This window comes from Haliotis cracherodii, unplaced genomic scaffold (genome assembly GCF_022045235.1).
Source record: "Haliotis cracherodii isolate W230 unplaced genomic scaffold, xgHalCrac1.p SCAF_8, whole genome shotgun sequence".
Lineage (NCBI taxonomy): Eukaryota > Metazoa > Mollusca > Gastropoda > Lepetellida > Haliotidae > Haliotis > Haliotis cracherodii.
In genome coordinates, this window is record NW_027266341.1 from 61746325 (window position 1) to 61764985 (window position 18661).

Genomic DNA, 18661 nt, shown 5'->3' on the forward strand with positions numbered 1-18661 from the left:
GTGTGAGTGTGAGTGTGGGTGTGAGTGTGGGTGTGGGTGTGAGTGTGAGTGTGGGTTTTGGTGTGAGTGTGGGTGTGAGTGTGGATGTGAGTGTGAGTGTGAGTGTGAGTGTGGGTGTGAGTGTGGGTGTGAGTGTGAGTGTGGGTGTGAGTGTGAGTGTGAGTGTGGGTGTGGGTGTGGATGTGAGTGTGAGTGTGAGTGTGAGTGTGGGTGTGAGTGTGAGTGTGGGTGTGAGTGTGAGTGTGAGTGTGGGTGTGAGTGTGAGTGTGGGTGTGGATGTGAGTGTGAGTGTGAGTGTGAGTGTGAGTGTGAGTGTGGGTGTGAGTGTGGGTGTGAGTGTGGGTGTGGGTGTGAGTGTGAGTGTGGGTTTGAGTGTGGGTGTGAGTGTGGGTGTGGGTGTGGGTGTGAGTGTGGGTGTGGGTGTGGATGTGAGTGTGATTGTGAGTGTGGGTGTGAGTGTGAGTGTGGATGTGAGTGTGAGTGTGGGTGTGAGTGTGAGTGTGAGTGTGGGTGTGAGTGTGGGTGTGAGTGTGAGTGTGAGTGTGGGTGTGAGTGTGGGTGTGAGTGTGGGTGTGAGTGTGGGTGTGAGTGTGGGTGTGGGTGTGGATGTGAGTGTGGGTGTGGGTGTGAGTGTGAGTGTGGATGTGAGTGTGAGTGTGGGTGTGGGTGTTGGTGTGAGTGTGAGTGTTGGTGTGTGTGTGGGTGTGAGTGTGGGTGTTGGTGTGAGTGTGAGTGTGGGTGTGAGTGTGAGTGTGGGTGTGGGTGAGGGTGTGAGTGTGGGTGTGGATGTGAGTGTTGGTGTAGGTGTGGGTTATTCGGCATTGGGTGTTGTTAAATATGTGTCATATGAATAAATAGCATTGGATGTGAAAATCAGTATATTTATGGATTCTTTTGACCCGTTTTTGTTGTAAACGTCAATGACAAGGGGTTATCAGTGATTTGCTAAAAAAAGCTTTTCCTGGTTGATATGAGATAAACCGTGTCACATCCTGGTGACGTCAATGCAGTGTAGAGTTTATCGGGTACATGTTAACTAACAGGAATAGAGTGCGGCAAGCCTCGAGATGATAGGGTACATTTAAACTAACGGGAATTGAAGGATGCCTTATGAAGTTAGCAAAACCTTGGGAATAGTATTATATCATGGCACTAGATATTTATGTATATAAATAATTATATTCTCGTATATGTTCTTCTAAATTTAAAGGGGCGGTTGGGTGGCCTACTGGTTACTCGCCACACAGAAGCCCCGGGTTCGATTCCCACCTGGGTACAATGTGTGAAGCCCATCTCCGGGGTCCCCCGTAGTGATATTGCGGGGATATAAATAAAAGCGGCGTACATCTACACCCAAACACTCACTCACTCACTACATAATGCCTTACCCAAAGGGGCTATCGGATATCGAAGTGGCTAAAGCGTTGGCTAGTCACACAAAAGACCCGGGTTCGATTCCCGACATGGGTACAATGTTTGAAGCCCATTTCTGGTGTCCCCCGCCGTGGTGTTACTGGAATATTGCTAAAAGCGGCGTAAAACCATACTCACTCACTCCTTACCCCAAACATATGACGGGGGTGAAAAAGGAGTCACTTCATTGTCAAATTACTGCCTGATAATGTCCAGGACATTCGCCACCTTGGTCTTCAGTCTGGAACAAAACACGCATCTTCTTTCTGTGCCGGGGGTACGGGTGGCCCAGTCGTCTAAGGCGCCGAGATTCGCTGTGCAGAGTTGCGTCCCTTGGGCATGCCAGAAACCTATGATTGTGGGTTCGAATCCCGGTTCACCCTGATTATGTTTCCAGGTTTGTCAGCACCATACCCGTGCTCGTGGGTTTCACCGAAGTGGTAAACGTCTGAGGCCTGCATCACTTGGGGCTTTCTTCCCACATTAAGCTGACACGCCGTGATATAACTGGAATACTGTTAAAAGCGGCGTTAAACCCAACTCACTCACACTCATTCTATGCCATGTATAGTTACTGTGGCAACTGCCATATTGGGAATTGGTTGGAAAAAGTAATTGATGATCAACAGAAACATACTATTTTAAGGAATTCCTTCTCGGTGTATTACGGAAGATCCGGGATAGAATAGGTCTTCAGCAACCCATGCGTGCCGTAAAAGGCGACTATGCTTGTCGTAAGAGGCAACGGGATCGGGTGGTCAGGCTCGTTGAGTTGGTTGATGCATGTCATCGTATCCCAATTGCGTAGATCGATGCTCATGATGTCAATCACAGAAATGTCTGGTCCAGACTCGATTATTTACACACCGCCGTTATATAGCTGGGATATTGCTGAGAGCGACAACAAACCAACCAACAAACCAACCAACCAACCAACCAATCAATCGTAGAAGTGTGTAACAGGAAATGGTCTGTTAGATGTGATGTTGATTCAGAAACTGTTTCAGATCTTAGGAAAGGGAAATTTAATATCATGTTCAAATTGATATAGTACGACGTGTATGTACTCTGTAACACAGTTACAACCAAAAATACCATGAATAGGCCAAAGTATTGCCAAAAGCGGCGTGAAACTCACTCACTCACTCACTGAGCTCCTTTACTGTTTTCATCCAAACTGAGAATTACAAAGCGAAACAATGAGTATGTATGAAGATGAGAATTTTACGATTGATTTGAAACCTTTAACTTTCATTTGAAACCGAACACTTAATACGATCGGTGGGGAGCTTTCTTAGGTTTTACTTAAGGCTTTAAACATGCATGCTACAGAATGCATAGATGTATCTGAATTACAATGTTTATCAACTTTCCAGTTCCTTTGCGATAGAACGTACAAAGATAGAACGTACAAAGATAGAACGTACTAAGATAGAACGTACAAAGATAGAACGTACAAAGATAGAACGTACAAAGATAGAACGTACACAGATACAACGTACAAAGATAGAACGAACAAAGATAGAACGTACAAAGATAGAACGTACAAAGATAGAACGTACAAAGATAGAACGTACAAATATAAAACGAATATTCTGATTTCTGTCCCATTGTAGACAGAGGCGCGTTGTTATCTTTTGTAACTAATATATTGTTCCTCTGACAACTGTCCTTTCCTTTCCACATTATCTGATTTCGTATTTGAAATTTGTAGTGCCTATTTTCTGACTGTAGTGAACTGTCGATCAGTGCAGTGTCCTGGCAGTGGAGTACACTTCTACAGCACAACTTATAAGGGGGGTGTATTTCTTATTATGAGATATCAACACTTTGAACAATGATAAAATGTACAAGCTTTAAAATTATTTACCCGTATGATGACTCCCTAAATGAGTCGGACAATGTCGGACAAGGGGGCCTACATTTGCTATTTCCCGCACATTCTCACAATTTTCGATAATATGTACCTTTTATCCCAATACTGATTGTCATACCTGTCCTACTTTTGAATGCGATCGTCGGCCACTGTGTTTATCTACGTTGCCCAGCTACATCTAAGGGGAACAACTTACTAGACACTTCCCTCTAAAAATTAATGTCGTCCAATTTACGACGTCATCACGATGCGAGAGCAGGAATGACGTCATGATAGAACGATGTTTTATCGTGAAATAAACCACGCTTCGTTCTTCATTGTTCTTTACGATTTTGATGTACATGTATAAAGATATATTGTCATGCACCTCACTGTCGCGGTTGGAGTAGCATATCTATATAATTATCCAATATGTAAAGCGCACAAAACGGCTGGCATAAGGTCAATTTATTCTGATTTCAGAAAAAGCGCGTTCGTTTACAAACAAGGGAAAAGTCCGGTCACGTGATATGAAAGCAGCCAATGGCAGTGGTGTTATGCTAAGTCACCGCTGACACTTTACACCAATGGGTAACCTACATCTGACAGTTCGTCAGAATGTTGACACGACCTTGTAACTTAGGTCCCACAGTTGTTTTTGCAGGATTTCATTTGTTCAGACATTACATATGAATAATATAATGGATGATGCCAAGAGACACTGTATTCTCTACTGTCTTTACGCTTCATTTCCTTTAATTATTAAACAAATAACATGTTTATTATGTTATGTCTCGTATTAGGTTGAAACTGTTTACGTATTCTCACAGTTCACAAATACCCATGTCGGGAATCGAACCCGGGTCTTCGGCGTGACTAGCGAACGCTTTAACCACTAGGCTACCCGACCGCCCCGCCCCTTTTAAGGGTGTACCGATACTACTGCAGATGATGCATAGACATAACCAATATATAATAACTATATATAACTATATAACTATATAACTATATATAACTATAACTATAACTATATATATAACTATATATATAACTATATATATATATATATATGTCATGCAGATGAACCCATTAAAATACAAACGAACTGTGATTTTTCACGGGTTTTTTCTGTGCAGATTCGAACTCATTTTCTCCTGGACACCCGGAAAAGATAACCTCAAGTTCAGTTGCACTACACGAGTTACGTCCCTTTAATCGCGACTTCCTCATCGAACAACACGGCGCCTGCTTGCTGACTGGAAGCCGAAATGTTCAATGCGAGATGTGTCAACAATATCAAGAAGCTGCTGAAGGATGGCGACCACGATGGAGTCCAGCGTCTGCTTCAGTGTGTCCGCGAGAGAGGCCATTCATACAGTCACCAAGGCAAGAAGGACCCAGCTCCCGATATGTCGCCCGTAGGTATGGCGGTGACCTCTGGAAACATGGACGTTGTCAAGGCGCTCATATTGTCGGGCTTCGATCCAAATGAACGCTGTGTTGTTGATAACTGTCTGAAGAGACCTGTTCATATCGCTATATGTGCTGGCCATGTGGATATGGTTAAATCTCTTGTACAAGACTACAAAGTGAAGTTGTACGACCAAGGAGAAGATTCGGCGTTATTCTGGGCTATCGTGAGCGGTTCAGAGGAGCTGGTTGTTTATCTGTATGATAGGGAAGATGATCTTACGCTCGAACAAGCAATATTTACTGCTGTAGAATTCAACAGACCGTCCATCTGTTCGTTCATCATATCTCGTGGCGTGGACTTGAAGTTAAGATGCCGGAAAGACCTAACACCTCTTGCCTATGCTGTATCTCTGGGTAACATCGACATTGTTAAAATGCTTATTGACGCTGGGTCTGAACTCAAGGGGGTGTTTCCCAGGGGTAATAGTATGCTGCATCTCGGGGTACTGTCCGGCCACCTCGATATAGTAAAGTTTCTGTGCACTGTCGGTGTGGATATTGACAAACAAAACAAATACGGCAACACTCCGTTGCACCTGGCTACATTCTGTGGCATGTACGACATAGCCAGTTACCTCGTTGTTGACATGAATGCGTGTCTAACAAAGGTGGAAGTTGACGCAAAGACACCGCTTGCTGTATCGTTGGTTCTGGGACATACGGATATAGCTCATCTCCTTTTAGGTGCTGGGTACCTACCGACACACGAGGAGGTTTCACGGATACTGGATGACGTAGACTTGAGTCTCAAGGTAATTGTGTCGAATCCCAGATCTCTGAAAGATTGTTCTGTCTTTGCGATGAGACGTCATCTTGGAGATGATTTATTCCATAAAGTGGATCAGTTGCCAGTCCCACGACGTTTGAAGGCGTTTTTGAAACTTTCACACATGTCACAACCTATTGAGGTACAATAATAACATTCTGTAGTACTGCAAGAGTTTGTGTTTATTATTTATTGTTTATTGTTCATACCATTCTGCACCCCGAGGAAACCCTGTTGGTTCTTTAGGCCAGAATATGCCTGGCAATTTTAGTGAGTATAATGTCACTGATCAGCGTGGCAAATTACAGTACATTACATTACAGTACATTGAATACATTACCTGATGTCGGAAATCCATAGCACCACGGTTTTCATTCGAGTAATCACAGAGTACAACAACTGTTTGAAAGCATGCGTAACGACCGATGTCGTTGAGGTACGACTACACACAATAAGCCAGGTCAAACACCGTATCATACAGTGAGTGAGTGACTTGGGTTTAGCGACGATCTCAACAGTAAATCACGAAGTGATGCAGGTCTTTGACAGGTACGGTGATGACAAACCAAACATCATATTCAGAGCGAGTCTGAGATTTGAACCCAGAATCATAGGATGGCGCGTCTTAAGAGCAGAACGCTGCAGAGAAAATTGCGGCGCTTTAGAAAACTGGTCCATCACAGTCTCCATTAAGTTGTGACAAGCACTCATTACAGTGGAGATCTATCCTCCCCCAGAAGCTTTGACACTCGTTCCGTCAGTACGGTGACGAACATACGTTATTGTTTGTTTCCTCAAATGTCTGCTGCAGATCTGTATTTGTGGATGTGAAGGCGCTCCAACTAACGCGACTGATGCTTAGGCGCCCGTACACAGTTTTCACGAATCGTGACTTGAGCAGCTAATCCAAACATAATATTAGCTCAGTAAAATGTACCTTATTTCCTTGAGTGAGTGAATAAGTTGGGTTTAACGCCGCTTTTAACAGTATTCCAGTTATATCACGGCGTGTCAGCTTAATGTGGGAGGAAACCTGTAGTGATGCAGGTCTCAGACGTTTACCACTTCGGTGAAACCCACGAGCACGGGTATGGTGCTGACAAACCTAGAAACATAATCAGGGCGAACCGGGATTTGAACCCACAATCATAGGTTTCTGGCGTGCCCAAGGGACGCAACTCTGCACAGCGAATGTCCTTGATAGGATACTGCATATGCATTCCACTGTTCATTTAATGTGTGTATTTCAATGAAAGAAGTTCCTATCTCCTCATTACATTAATCTTCCGTCAGTTTCAAAATGACCATGTTATTTCAATGTAAAACCATATCTACTCTTATTTATTTCGCCACATTCTTTGTACATTCAATAGAACAACCTTAAAGACTCGGGGTAGAGTAGGTCTTCACCATCCCAAACTTGCCGTAAAAGGCGACTATGCTTCGCATAAGAGACGACTAACGGGATCGGGTAGTCAGGCTCGCTGACTTGGTTAAAGCATGTCATCGTATCCCAATGGCGTGGATCGATGCTCATGATGTCAATCACTGGATTGTCTTGTCTCGATTGTTTACGCCGTAATATAGCTGAAATATAGCTGAGTGCGGCGTTGAACAACAAACAAATAAAAGAACAGCTATTTCGCTATGTGATAAGACAATTGACCTCTGTAAGATCCACACATGTTATGTTCAGAGCCTTGAGCGAATAAGGTTCTATCCTGTTCTTTTTAAACTAAAAGGATACAGGGAAAGGATCAGTCTGGTCAGCGGAACTCACATTATCATCAACAAAGTTTGTAAGTTATCGATCCTGGCCCATTTAAACAACCCACGCCGTCCGGACGCGATGACACGCACGTATCAGGCAGGTCACAGCAAGAAGACGGTAGTTGTTTGGTGACCTAATATCCAAGTACTTCCTAAGCTCAATCTACATTCTTTGTCGATTTAAAAACGAATATTGGAAAGAAACGTTGCTCATAAAACGAAAAAAAAACCCGTTTTGATAAAGGAATAAATATGCAAGATTTCGTGCAAGTTATTGACAGAAATTTGATAACATACGCAAATATATATCATAGGAACATGTCCATACATGTTTGGGGCACAAGGGTTGGGGTTAAGACAGAAACAGAACAGCAATATTGGATGACGTCACGGCGGCCTGTAATTCATAGATTCTCATGCTTGCCGTAGAAGACGACTAACAGGATCGGGTGGTCAGGCTCGCTGACTTAGCTGATCCATGTTATCGATCCCAATGGCGTGGATCGATGCTCATGATGTCAATCACTGGATTGTCTGGTCCAGACTCGATTATTTACAGACCGACGTCATATAGCTGGAATAATGCCGAGTGCATCCCTTGGACACGCCAGAAATCTATGATTCTGGATTCGAATCCCGTTTCGCCCCTATTATGTTTCTAGATTTGTCAGCACCATACCCCTGCTCGTGGGTTTGGTTTGGTTTGGTTTGTTGTTTTACGCCGCACTCAGATTTTAGGAAAGGGAAATTTATATATATTTTTGTGTAATTACTGTATAGACGTATGGAATTTGAAAATAAAATACTTTCCATTCTTAATATTGGTCTGTTGTATTCAATCAAGCAGTCTTTTTCAGAATGAAAACGTATCACTATTTGTTTGTACTGATAATGATAACTATATCAGTAATTGTATTGATTGGACACTCACAAAAACATTAGAATGACACAACTCAGCTTCCATGTTGTTTCAATGAGTCGACTATGAGCTTACTATTATTTCAGCTACAACTCAGCAGGGCACAGATATGTCATGCAATGTCAGCTTACGTGTTTCATGATACACTGGGAATAATGTTTGTAAGTGTGTTATCCACTGAATCAAACCTAAGGAAATAACTGTAATGGTATGACTGAGAGTGCCACGATCTCAGACAATGGGAATAATACTATGTTTGTAAGTGTTTTATCCACTGAAGTTGTAATTATAATCTGTGCAAACAAACCTTGGGAAATAACTGTAATGGTGTGACTGAGAGTGCCATGATCTCAGACAGTTATTCAGGAACCAATAAGGAACTTGCACTTGCTACCCATAGATGTTTGTAAAACCTGGGACAGAGGGTCAGTCACAGGTTGCTCAAAGTTCTTTTAATTCCTTTATACTGAAGCTAGACCTGTCTGACGCCAAGGACTGATCGTCTCGGACACTATACCGGGTTCGATTCCCGACATGGGTACAATGTGTGAAGCTCATTTCTGGTGTCCCCCGCCGTGATATTGCTGGAATACTGCTGGAATATTGCTAAAACACACACACACACACACACACACACACACACACACACACACACACACACACACACACACACACACACACACACACACACACACACACACACACAAAACCACACACACACACACACACACACACACACACACACACAAACCACACAAACCACACACAGACACACAGAGACAGACACACACACAAACACACACACACACACACACACACACACACACACACACACACACACACACACACACACACATACATGCAAGTCGCGATATAAGTGCATTAATCTTGGACGGTCTAAATTTAAGATACACGGAGTCCGCAGATCATAGCGTGACTGACTGCTCTTTTACGTTAGTTGTACATTTTGTGAAGGGACTATTGGCTTTTTTTTCTCTTACTGTTCGGGGAAAAGGATATATACATGTATTTTCGAAAGAAATTAAAAATATTATTGTCTCTCAATATTTGTTTCACCGTGGCGTTATTAGCTTCCTCTTGAAGTCACTCACTGTGTTATTGTACCACTTTAGAGACGGAATAAGTCGTTAAATGTTGTACAATAATGATAAATAGAAATGAATGCATGGATAGGTCGCTTAGATTAGCGCCAAGCGCTTCACACGAATATAACCTATACATTCTTTCGTAAATTTAAGGACATACATGGTTTCAATAGTGTTGAAGAGAAATGCTTTCCGGTATTTCCATTGAGGTACTTGTATTTACATTTTCTACTACGTTCAGTAAAAAGATGATACATCGTAACACCCCCCCCCACACACACACACCAAAAAAAGAAAAGAAAAGAAAACAAACCCCCCAAAAAACAAAAACAACCCCCAACAACCCCCTCCCCCCCAAAAAACAAACAAAAACCAAACATTAAAATGGATAAATTTAAAAAATAAAATAAATAAAAGCGCCCACCTAAGCGTACACCCAATCCAACAATCACGTAAATTAATCAACACATCAAATAACCTAGAACGGTGAATAGTACAGAACACGGGATAATTTCGCCGAAAGCAGAAACAGAAAGTCGAAAAGTTGTGTCTATTTTCACTTTCATTATTTCGATTATACTCCGACCAAAATATACTTTTGATTTGGTAACATATGTCTATGCCTTCGTCAGTATTAGAACTTATGATTACTTACATAATTTTAGTCTAATCACTTCTGCTTTAACTAATCTGCCACGTCATTTCTAAACATAGACGTCAAGGCCTTCCCGGAAATGAAAGTGTATTTGAGCCTGATCAACGCTCATGTGTTCACACCACAGGTGAGTCTTGAAGAGTTGACACTGTGAAGGGATGACCGTGACCCCTCCTTCTGAGTAAAGTGACCATAGATTCGTATCAGTGCACCAGAAGAGTTGGGTGAGTATTCCGCTCCTTTTGTTTGTGCTTCGTCCTGTACCTGGTTCCTGTTTACGACCCGACATCTTGACCCAGATAAAAATATCAATGGTCTCTTGTTGCAATGTTTAGGGGAGAATAATTATTTCAGTTAAAGTCAGCTAAACAATTTGCTATGCATCTTCTTCGGGATATATAAATGGAAGTTGAATACATGATACATTGGGAATAATACAATGTTTGTAAGTGTTTTATCCACTGAAGTTGTAATTATATTATGTGCAAACAAACCATGGGAAATAACTGTAATGGTATTTCTGAGAGTGCCATGATCTCAGACAGTTATTCAGGAATCAATAAAGAACTCGCTCTCGCTACCCACAGATGTTTGTAAAACCTGGGACAGAGGGTCAGTCACAAGTTCTCTTAATACTGAAGCTAGACCTGTCTGACGCTAAGGACTGATCGGCTCGGACCTACACACACACACACACACACACACACACACACACACACACACACACACACACACACACACACACACACACACACACACACACACACACACACACACACACACACACACACACACACACACACACACACACACACACACAGACACACACACACACACACACACATACACACACACACATGCACGTCGCGGTATAAGTGCAATAATCTTGGATGGTGTAAATTTAAGATACACGAGTCCGCAGTTCATAGTCAGGATTGCAGGATTGTTGGAAACAAACATGGGCACTATCTATAAGTGAAACAAGTAAGCTTAATAATTATTCCATTATGAAATCAGTGTTGGAGCCTGAAAGGTATTTGCACAATATGAAGAGGACAAATTTAAGAATTGTTCTTAATCGATTCAGATGTGGTAACCATAAACTGGCTGTTGAAACTGGGCGGTGGGGAGGAGTTGCTAGAGAGGATAGAGTATGTAAATATTGTTTTGATAATCTGAGTGTATCAATTGTGGAGGATGTAGTTCATTTTATTACATCGTGTTACTTGTATAACAAATTCAGAAATATGCTTTTGCCAAGTATTTGCACTAGTAATCTTTGTACTCTTGACAAATTTGAGAAAGTTATGACAGATAATTCTTTGTCAGGATCTTTAGCACTGTATATTGTTAAATGCACGCAGGCAAGGCAGGTTTATCTCAGAAGTTAAAGGGAGACAAATTTATATATAGTTTACGAGTGCTTCACTTACTTTTGATGATTATAACAGATCTTTTATTAAAGATTGTAATTGTTGTTTGTAATTTAAAATTGTTGTGACTTGATTATATACACATGTACTCTGGGCTGTAGGCCTTTATTACAGAATAAAAGAGTCTTGAAGTCTTGAAGATATCAATGGTCTCTTGTTGCAATGTTTAGGGGAGAATAATTATTTCAGTTAAAGTCAGCTAAACAATTTGCTATGAAACTTCTTCGGGATATATAAATGGAAGCTGAAAGGACCCCCCCCCCCCCCCCCCCCACACACACACACACACACACACGCCACACGCACACACAGACTAGCATAGACACACACGACGGAGTCCTGTGTTAGATTAGATTAGGCAGATAGATAGATTTATACCGAGACTAAGTAATCATGATACACGTCTACACGATTGACTTCTTTGTTTACATTCCTCCGTTGCATGGCGAGGGTACTGCTCTGCGACAGGCAACAAACACTGACATGTTTTATTGCAAACCGGGTGCTATCGATAGGGCAGGTCAATTTGGTTTTCCTCTGACGTTGACGATCTATATTTATAATATCAAAATCTCATTGGTGTCGAAGCCCCACCCCACCCCCCACCCCCCACCCCCCTCCCCTCCTTGGTCATCCACTGCAGAAATGTCGACGTCATCATTTGATTAAAATATGCCAGAAGAAGTGGAAATCTGGGTGAGAAATCTGGAGAATACAGGGGATGTGTTATTTAATTCTTATTTTGAAGTTTAAGGGATAAGCGTTGATGAGATTCATTAGCTGCTCATGTGACCCGTACATGTTTCAACGAACTTAACAAAATAACGCTTACAATGCATTAACTTCACCTTTTGACGTTTACACAGTTTTTGACCGGTTCTACTTTTCATGGGGAATCCAAGAGTGGGACAGTTTCTCTATTGTATCCCCTTCTTACCACGTACGTGACATATAATCGTTCTTGAGGGAATTCTATTCCTTCTGTTTCAGAATAAATAATGCTACTTTTGAAACCTTGGGGGTATAATGAGAACAACCCCGTGATCTCTATTTAACACAGATGTTAAAGAACAGATCGAGCTGGCTTTGACATGGATATCGACCAGTTGCCACATGGCATCTCTCAGATTGACCTTGCCTGGATGAGGGAGCAGGCGAGGGATGACTCGTCTTCTTCTGATGATGACTTACAGGATGTGTCCGATGCAGAAGTAATGTTCGATACTATCACTGCCAGCTTTGTAAAGTCATCAATGTGCCCAAGGGTAAGTAACACTGCCAGCTTTGTAAAGTCATCAATGTGCCCAAGGGTAAGTAACACTGCCAGCTTTGTAAAGTCATCAATGTGCCCAAGGGTAAGTAACACTGCCAGCTTTGTAAAGTCATCAATGTGCCCAAGGGTAAGTAACACTGCTAGCTTTGTAAAGTCATCAATGTGCCCAAGGATAAGTAACACTGCTAGCTTTGTAAGTCATCAATGTGCCCAAGGATAAGTAACACTGCTAGCTTTGTAAAGTCATCAATGTGCCCAAGGGTAAGTAACACTGCTAGCTTTGTAAAGTCATCAAGGTGATGAGAACAACACTGTCAGCTTTGTAAATTCATCCATGTGCCCCGAGGTTAGTAACACTGTCAGCTTTGTAAAGTCATCAAGGTGCCCTGATGAAAGTAACAAGCAATTTACGATTTCGTCAGCCCATTGAATCTGCAAAACCACAAAGACATCAAGTTATGCAAGATACAGAACCTTGGTACGGTCTTCAGAACTTCAAAATGCACTGTCACATGCCCTGGTGCCAGCAGAAACCAGCACAAAGCCAATTTGCCTTAGTAGAAACAGTTTCCTTTTCATAATCAGATAAGTAGTTTCTTTAGATGTTCTCCATCTTCAGATCAACAGCCACGAGTCGGTATCACTTGTGTTTGAGGGGAAGATCATGGGTAGAGGACAAAGAGTTACCATCTTCAACGGCAGCAGCGCCCAACTCGGAACCCTCAGTCAACCTTATGATATTCCAATGGTATCCATCATGGCTGATGGCGTAGCAAGAGTTGATGCGTAAGATGGATCATGAAAGCTTATAGCGTCTTTGGTAATGAGTAATGTTTGCCTATTTGTTTGCTGTTCAACGCTGTATTAAGCAGTATTCAAGCTGTCTGACAGCAGTCTGTAAATATTGGAGTGTGGAACAGACAGTTCAGTGATTGACATTATGAACATCGACCAACGCATCAACCAAGTCTGTGAGTTTGATCACCCGATCCCATTCGTCGCCTCTTACGACAAGTATGGGTTGCTGAAGACCTGTTCTACCCCGGATCTTCATTCATGATGGGTACCTTCATATGGACGTTATGGCTGTCGTTGCTCGACATTTCTTGTAATTTTGACCAGACAACATCACTTTGCACACACTTTCATATTTCATTACTTAAACCTGATGTCATCACTGATGTTCAGAGGTCCATTCAGATTATTTCCACAGCTATTTGCCCTTTGTGGCAAGCTGAATCTGTTTCGGCAGAAAATCTAGGTTGGTTATTCTCTTGCATTGACAATTTATACTCACACGCAAAAGAAACGCAAGTGGTTTAAAGGATATAGGTAACAAACACGGAACCATAAATTTAGCTAGTTTTAGCATGTAGTGAAGCCTGATGGTGTTATCAATATTTTTGGTTGCATTTTGGAAGCCCCGAGTAAAAACGCAACATAAAAAACGAATCGACAAAACGCACCATTTCAATGAATATATGGGTATCATGCACCCATTTCTCGCGAAATCGAAAAGGTACGAACTGTCACGAACTGTAGTGGGTATAAAACTGTAGCCGATATTTTACCTACCACTGCTTGGTCAACAATGCCACGCCTAACTCAAATTCAGAGAAACCAGGCTATCGGATGTTTGGAAGCTGGAGAGTCTGTCCAAGATGTTGCCTGTCATTTCAACGCTAACATAACCAAAATATACCGTCTCCTGCATCGATACAATGCTACACAGATGATCTTCCTCGGAGCGGTCGTCCTAAGGTCACCACACCTCGACAAGATCGGCAGATTACCCGTCAACACCAGCGACATCCGTTTCCTAATTGTAAGTGAAAGTGCTCGACAGAAAATAGGAACACATAATCGACACATTACCCGGGACACTGTGATCCAACGTCTCCGTTCCAACAACCTCAGATGTCGCCGACCAGCACTTCGTCCTCTTCTCCAACCACGGCATCGACAAGCACGTCTTCAGTTGGCACAGGGTCATCACAATTGGCGTCATCGTGAGTGGAGGCGTGTCATCTTCTCTGACGAAAGTCGCTTTTTAGTCTCCCATGCAGACGGAAGAGTCAGAATTTGGCGGCGTCGAGGTGATCGTTTCGCTGACAGAAAGGGTTCCATGGGGTGGACCTAGCGTCATGATATGGGCAGGGATTGGACTTGGACCCATGTGCTTTCTGAATGTTGGTCAAGGTCGGGGACGCGGCGTCACTGCTCAGCGGCATATCGACCAAGTGATCAGAACCCACGTTGTTCCATTTTTTGCACAACACCAACAACACATTTCCAGCAGGAGAACGCTTGTCCCCATGTTGCCAGAGCTACCATGGCCTTTCTGCAACAACACAACATCCGTGTTCTACCGTGGCTAGCCCTCAGCCCTGATCTGAACCCCATCGAACACTTGTGGGATGAGGTTCAAAGGCGTCCGCACAATGTGCGCCCAGTCCCTACAACTGCCGATGAACTACGCACAGCTGCTCTGGGTGCGTGCCCTAGGGCCTTAACAAAATCGTCTGATCCACTCAATGTACAGGAGATGTGTGGCAGTGGTCACACCAGGTATTGATTGACGTTTTGGGTATTGACCCGAAACTGTGTAAGCCCTTAACATTTGAAAATTTTTTTTATGTCATCTGCCTTTTAATACATTAAACTGTCTTCAGTCAATCTTTTGTCAATCTTGCCCTATTAGTATTTGTTGTCTTTACTGTTGAAAATAAATAACATGTATACTGCATACTCGACCTGCGTTTCTTTTGCGTGTGAGTATATATTTACTTTGCTTCTTATATAATCGTCTACAATGCGTTTCTTTTAAATTGTGTGATAAGAATTTGGTTTTGACAATAGTTTGCTCTTCTTCAGTGTAACACTCGACCTCAATGAAAACAGTAAAACGGTGCCTATCCAGCTTACATTATACGGGGCTATTGACAACAGAGACAAGTGCAAAACAATCTTAAAAGTAGCTGAGGCAGCTTTTCGTACAGTAAGCAAAGACAACGCCGGCAACAGCGTCGCCCAGGAACAAAGTGTACCTACAGGAGTGACCACACATGTTCCCAATAACGAGGGTCCAGGGAATGCTATTCCACACCCTGCAGCAGGCCATACAGCGTCACCCCTCGCTGCTCTACATTATGACCCATACATACAAGTTGATAGCCATCGGCAGAAGTTAACACATGATGAGGTAATTTGGGATTAAATAACATATCCTCTTGTCAAAGGTAGACATGTGAAGGACATTTCCAAATATACCCTGCAGCATCATATGACGCATCAGTGACAATATGTGACATGATGTCCGAAGCAATTCCCTATATTGACTTGTGCAAGAACTTGACTTGCATTTGCATGTGTTTGTGACGTGTGTGGTTGGCACTGTTCGCTCACTTTTTCGCGAACGCAGAGGCGTATCGTCGCTATGGTAAAGTGATTCATAAACACATGCTCATGATGTAGTCGGAAGTACAATCTCAAATTTCGTATAATTATGGAAACGTTTTTGTCGCTTTTATTGCCATTTCCAGCTTACATACATCAGCACTCGGTACAATGTTTATAGTCTAACCTGTTTATTTGTCCCTCAAGATTATCAGTGCTATAGACCAGCTGTTTGAAACACTTAACGCAGAGGACAAGACAACAGAACGAGAACCAGTGGAGGTAGGCCATGGTGTGTGCAGGTTGTGTGAACATGTAGATCAGTGTTCCGATTGTCAGCAATCAATTTTCACAAGGCGATTGAAGAATGATGCATCAGTCCATTCATGACCATTACCACCACGTGCTGTTTCTTGTGAGGCTACCTGCACAGTGGTGACTGGGCCATTGTCCCTTTTGTGACGTCTCTTTCGTCAAACACTGCATCAGTCACTGATTGTCACCCTCAGGTTTATATGTTACACTAAGAGTGGTTATCTTGATGTTTTACAAAATAACCAGATACAGAGTCTTACAATAGCATATATAAAGGTGAATGTTGTATGTATGTAAAGAATGACTGATTGGTATGTAGTCACGCCTACCCCACTACTCACTACCCCATCAGGCTGTGAGGACGCCTCTGTATCCCCATCAGAAGCAAGCTCTTCACTGGATGATAACCCGGGAAAACGAAGAAAACCTGCCACCATTCTGGGAGAAAACACACAGTGGCCATTACTCCAACATACTTCTTAATCACACAACATACGAAAGACCACCTAGTATCAGAGGAGGTAAGACTGCTGACTCAGCTGTTTGATACAAATAATACAATGTTATAGGCATACTACTGACTGACGCTATGAGTTAGCTGAAACACTACATACATCTATATTCTGTGTACTCACACTCTGAACTATTAATTAAATTATGAAATCTACTTATGCTGAGAAAGATACTACTCTTTGTTTGCAGCAGGTATTCTGGCCGATTATATGGGGCTGGGAAAGACACTGGAGATCATTTCTCTGGTACCCACTAACTTTGTTTGCACCAGGTATTCTGGCAAATGATATGAGGCTTGGTAAAAACACTGGGGATCATTTCTCTGGTCCTCACTAACTTTCTTTACACCAGGTATTCTGGCCGATGACATGGGACTGGGAAAGACACTGGAGATCATTTCTCTGATACTCACTAACTTTGTGGACAATCGGCCACTGGCTCTTCCTGTGCCTGGAGTACCTCGAGTCAGAAGAGAAAAGGTTTAATTGGTTCTAATTTAACATTTCATTCAAATAATTAACTACACAGGTGTCCCTTGCATACAATTTGTAATTGATTAACACCCTCTTCACAGTTCAATGACAAATATAGCATTGGCATAGTTAAGGGTGATATTGTGTTTACTGCTTGCACTATAATATCCTGACAAGCAAAACATCAGTCGTTAAAAGTAATCTTCTTGTCATACTTCTTGTGTGATGTCTATGTAAAACAGATGTATTCTTTACTTGATCACTGCATTATATTTTGCTCAAATCACAAAAACAATGTTTGTTTACATAGCACCACACAGGTTATTTAGATTATATCTTGTGTGTAAATTAGATTGAGCAGGAGCAAGATCTGTGTTATATTACTTTGTTTTTTGTTCTTTACATCTTTCTGTACCTTGCTGAATCTGACATGTGTTAAATGTATATCTTACTGAGACAATGAGTCGAACCCTATTATTTCAAGAGGGTTCACTTATCGTTTCCATTGATTTACGTTTCATCATCTCTCAGATTCGAGTTAAAAGGCGACAACAACAGAGTAGTGTCATTCAGATAATCAACATGTACTTCGGCAACGCCCCTATTATAGGCTGTTTCAGAAAGTTGCTCTAGAGTGGAACCATCAGAATCCAGATCTAAGAGTGAAACCAGGGTTGCGGTTGCAAACAACATTGATGACATGTTCCAGAGGTTGCAGTCATATCATGAGTTCACTGAACAGATGGATGAGGAGCACCCAACAAAGAAGACAGCGTGTCCTACAAAGCTGCGTTTTGGGAAGCCTGACAGTTCCAATATTGAGACCGGTAAGATAAATCATGAAATCCATTTAACATGGAACATTCAAAATCAGTGAGATGTTCATGTTTGTTGAAATGTATGATGAGTTGTGTTTACCTGTGTGTATTGTAGAAATGATGAATATATTATCATTGAAGCAGGGATGGTGACAACAAGGCTTGATGACATGAGTGACGTGGGGAGCACGCCCACCAACAGTACTATCAATAGGTGAGTGAGTGAGTTCGATTCCACTCTGATTTAAACAGAAAGCTCAAAACAATTTTGAGGATCAGATCGTAGATGATTTGAATCATTTGGAGAAACTCTCAGGTATTGTGCTAACCAAGGGACCTAATCTGATGTGAATCTGAAATTCGAATCCTTGATGATCAGAACCTGGGCCCACTTGCACAAAGCGATCTTAGCGCTAAGACTACCGTAAGCCTATGTTAAGGTATGAGAGTTACAATCATCTTAGCACTGAGATCGCTTTGTGC

General features: G+C 42.2%; 1 protein-coding gene across 1 annotated transcript in view; it reads left to right on the plus strand.

The window, feature by feature from the left end:
• The first annotated feature begins 4536 nt into the window (after window positions 1-4536).
• The window catches only part of LOC139451125 (helicase-like transcription factor), a 33250-nt gene continuing 19125 nt past the window's right edge, over window positions 4537-18661 (plus strand). The window contains exons 1-10 of the mRNA XM_071232922.1: window positions 4537-5493; window positions 12518-12655; window positions 12853-12924; window positions 13283-13449; window positions 15538-15865; window positions 16267-16341; window positions 16727-16895; window positions 17239-17366; window positions 17971-18187; window positions 18320-18392. Of these exons, the coding sequence (XP_071089023.1) occupies window positions 4537-5493; window positions 12518-12655; window positions 12853-12924; window positions 13283-13449; window positions 15538-15865; window positions 16267-16341; window positions 16727-16895; window positions 17239-17366; window positions 17971-18187; window positions 18320-18392 (2324 nt within the window). The remainder of the gene's footprint in view (window positions 5494-12517; window positions 12656-12852; window positions 12925-13282; window positions 13450-15537; window positions 15866-16266; window positions 16342-16726; window positions 16896-17238; window positions 17367-17970; window positions 18188-18319; window positions 18393-18661) is intronic.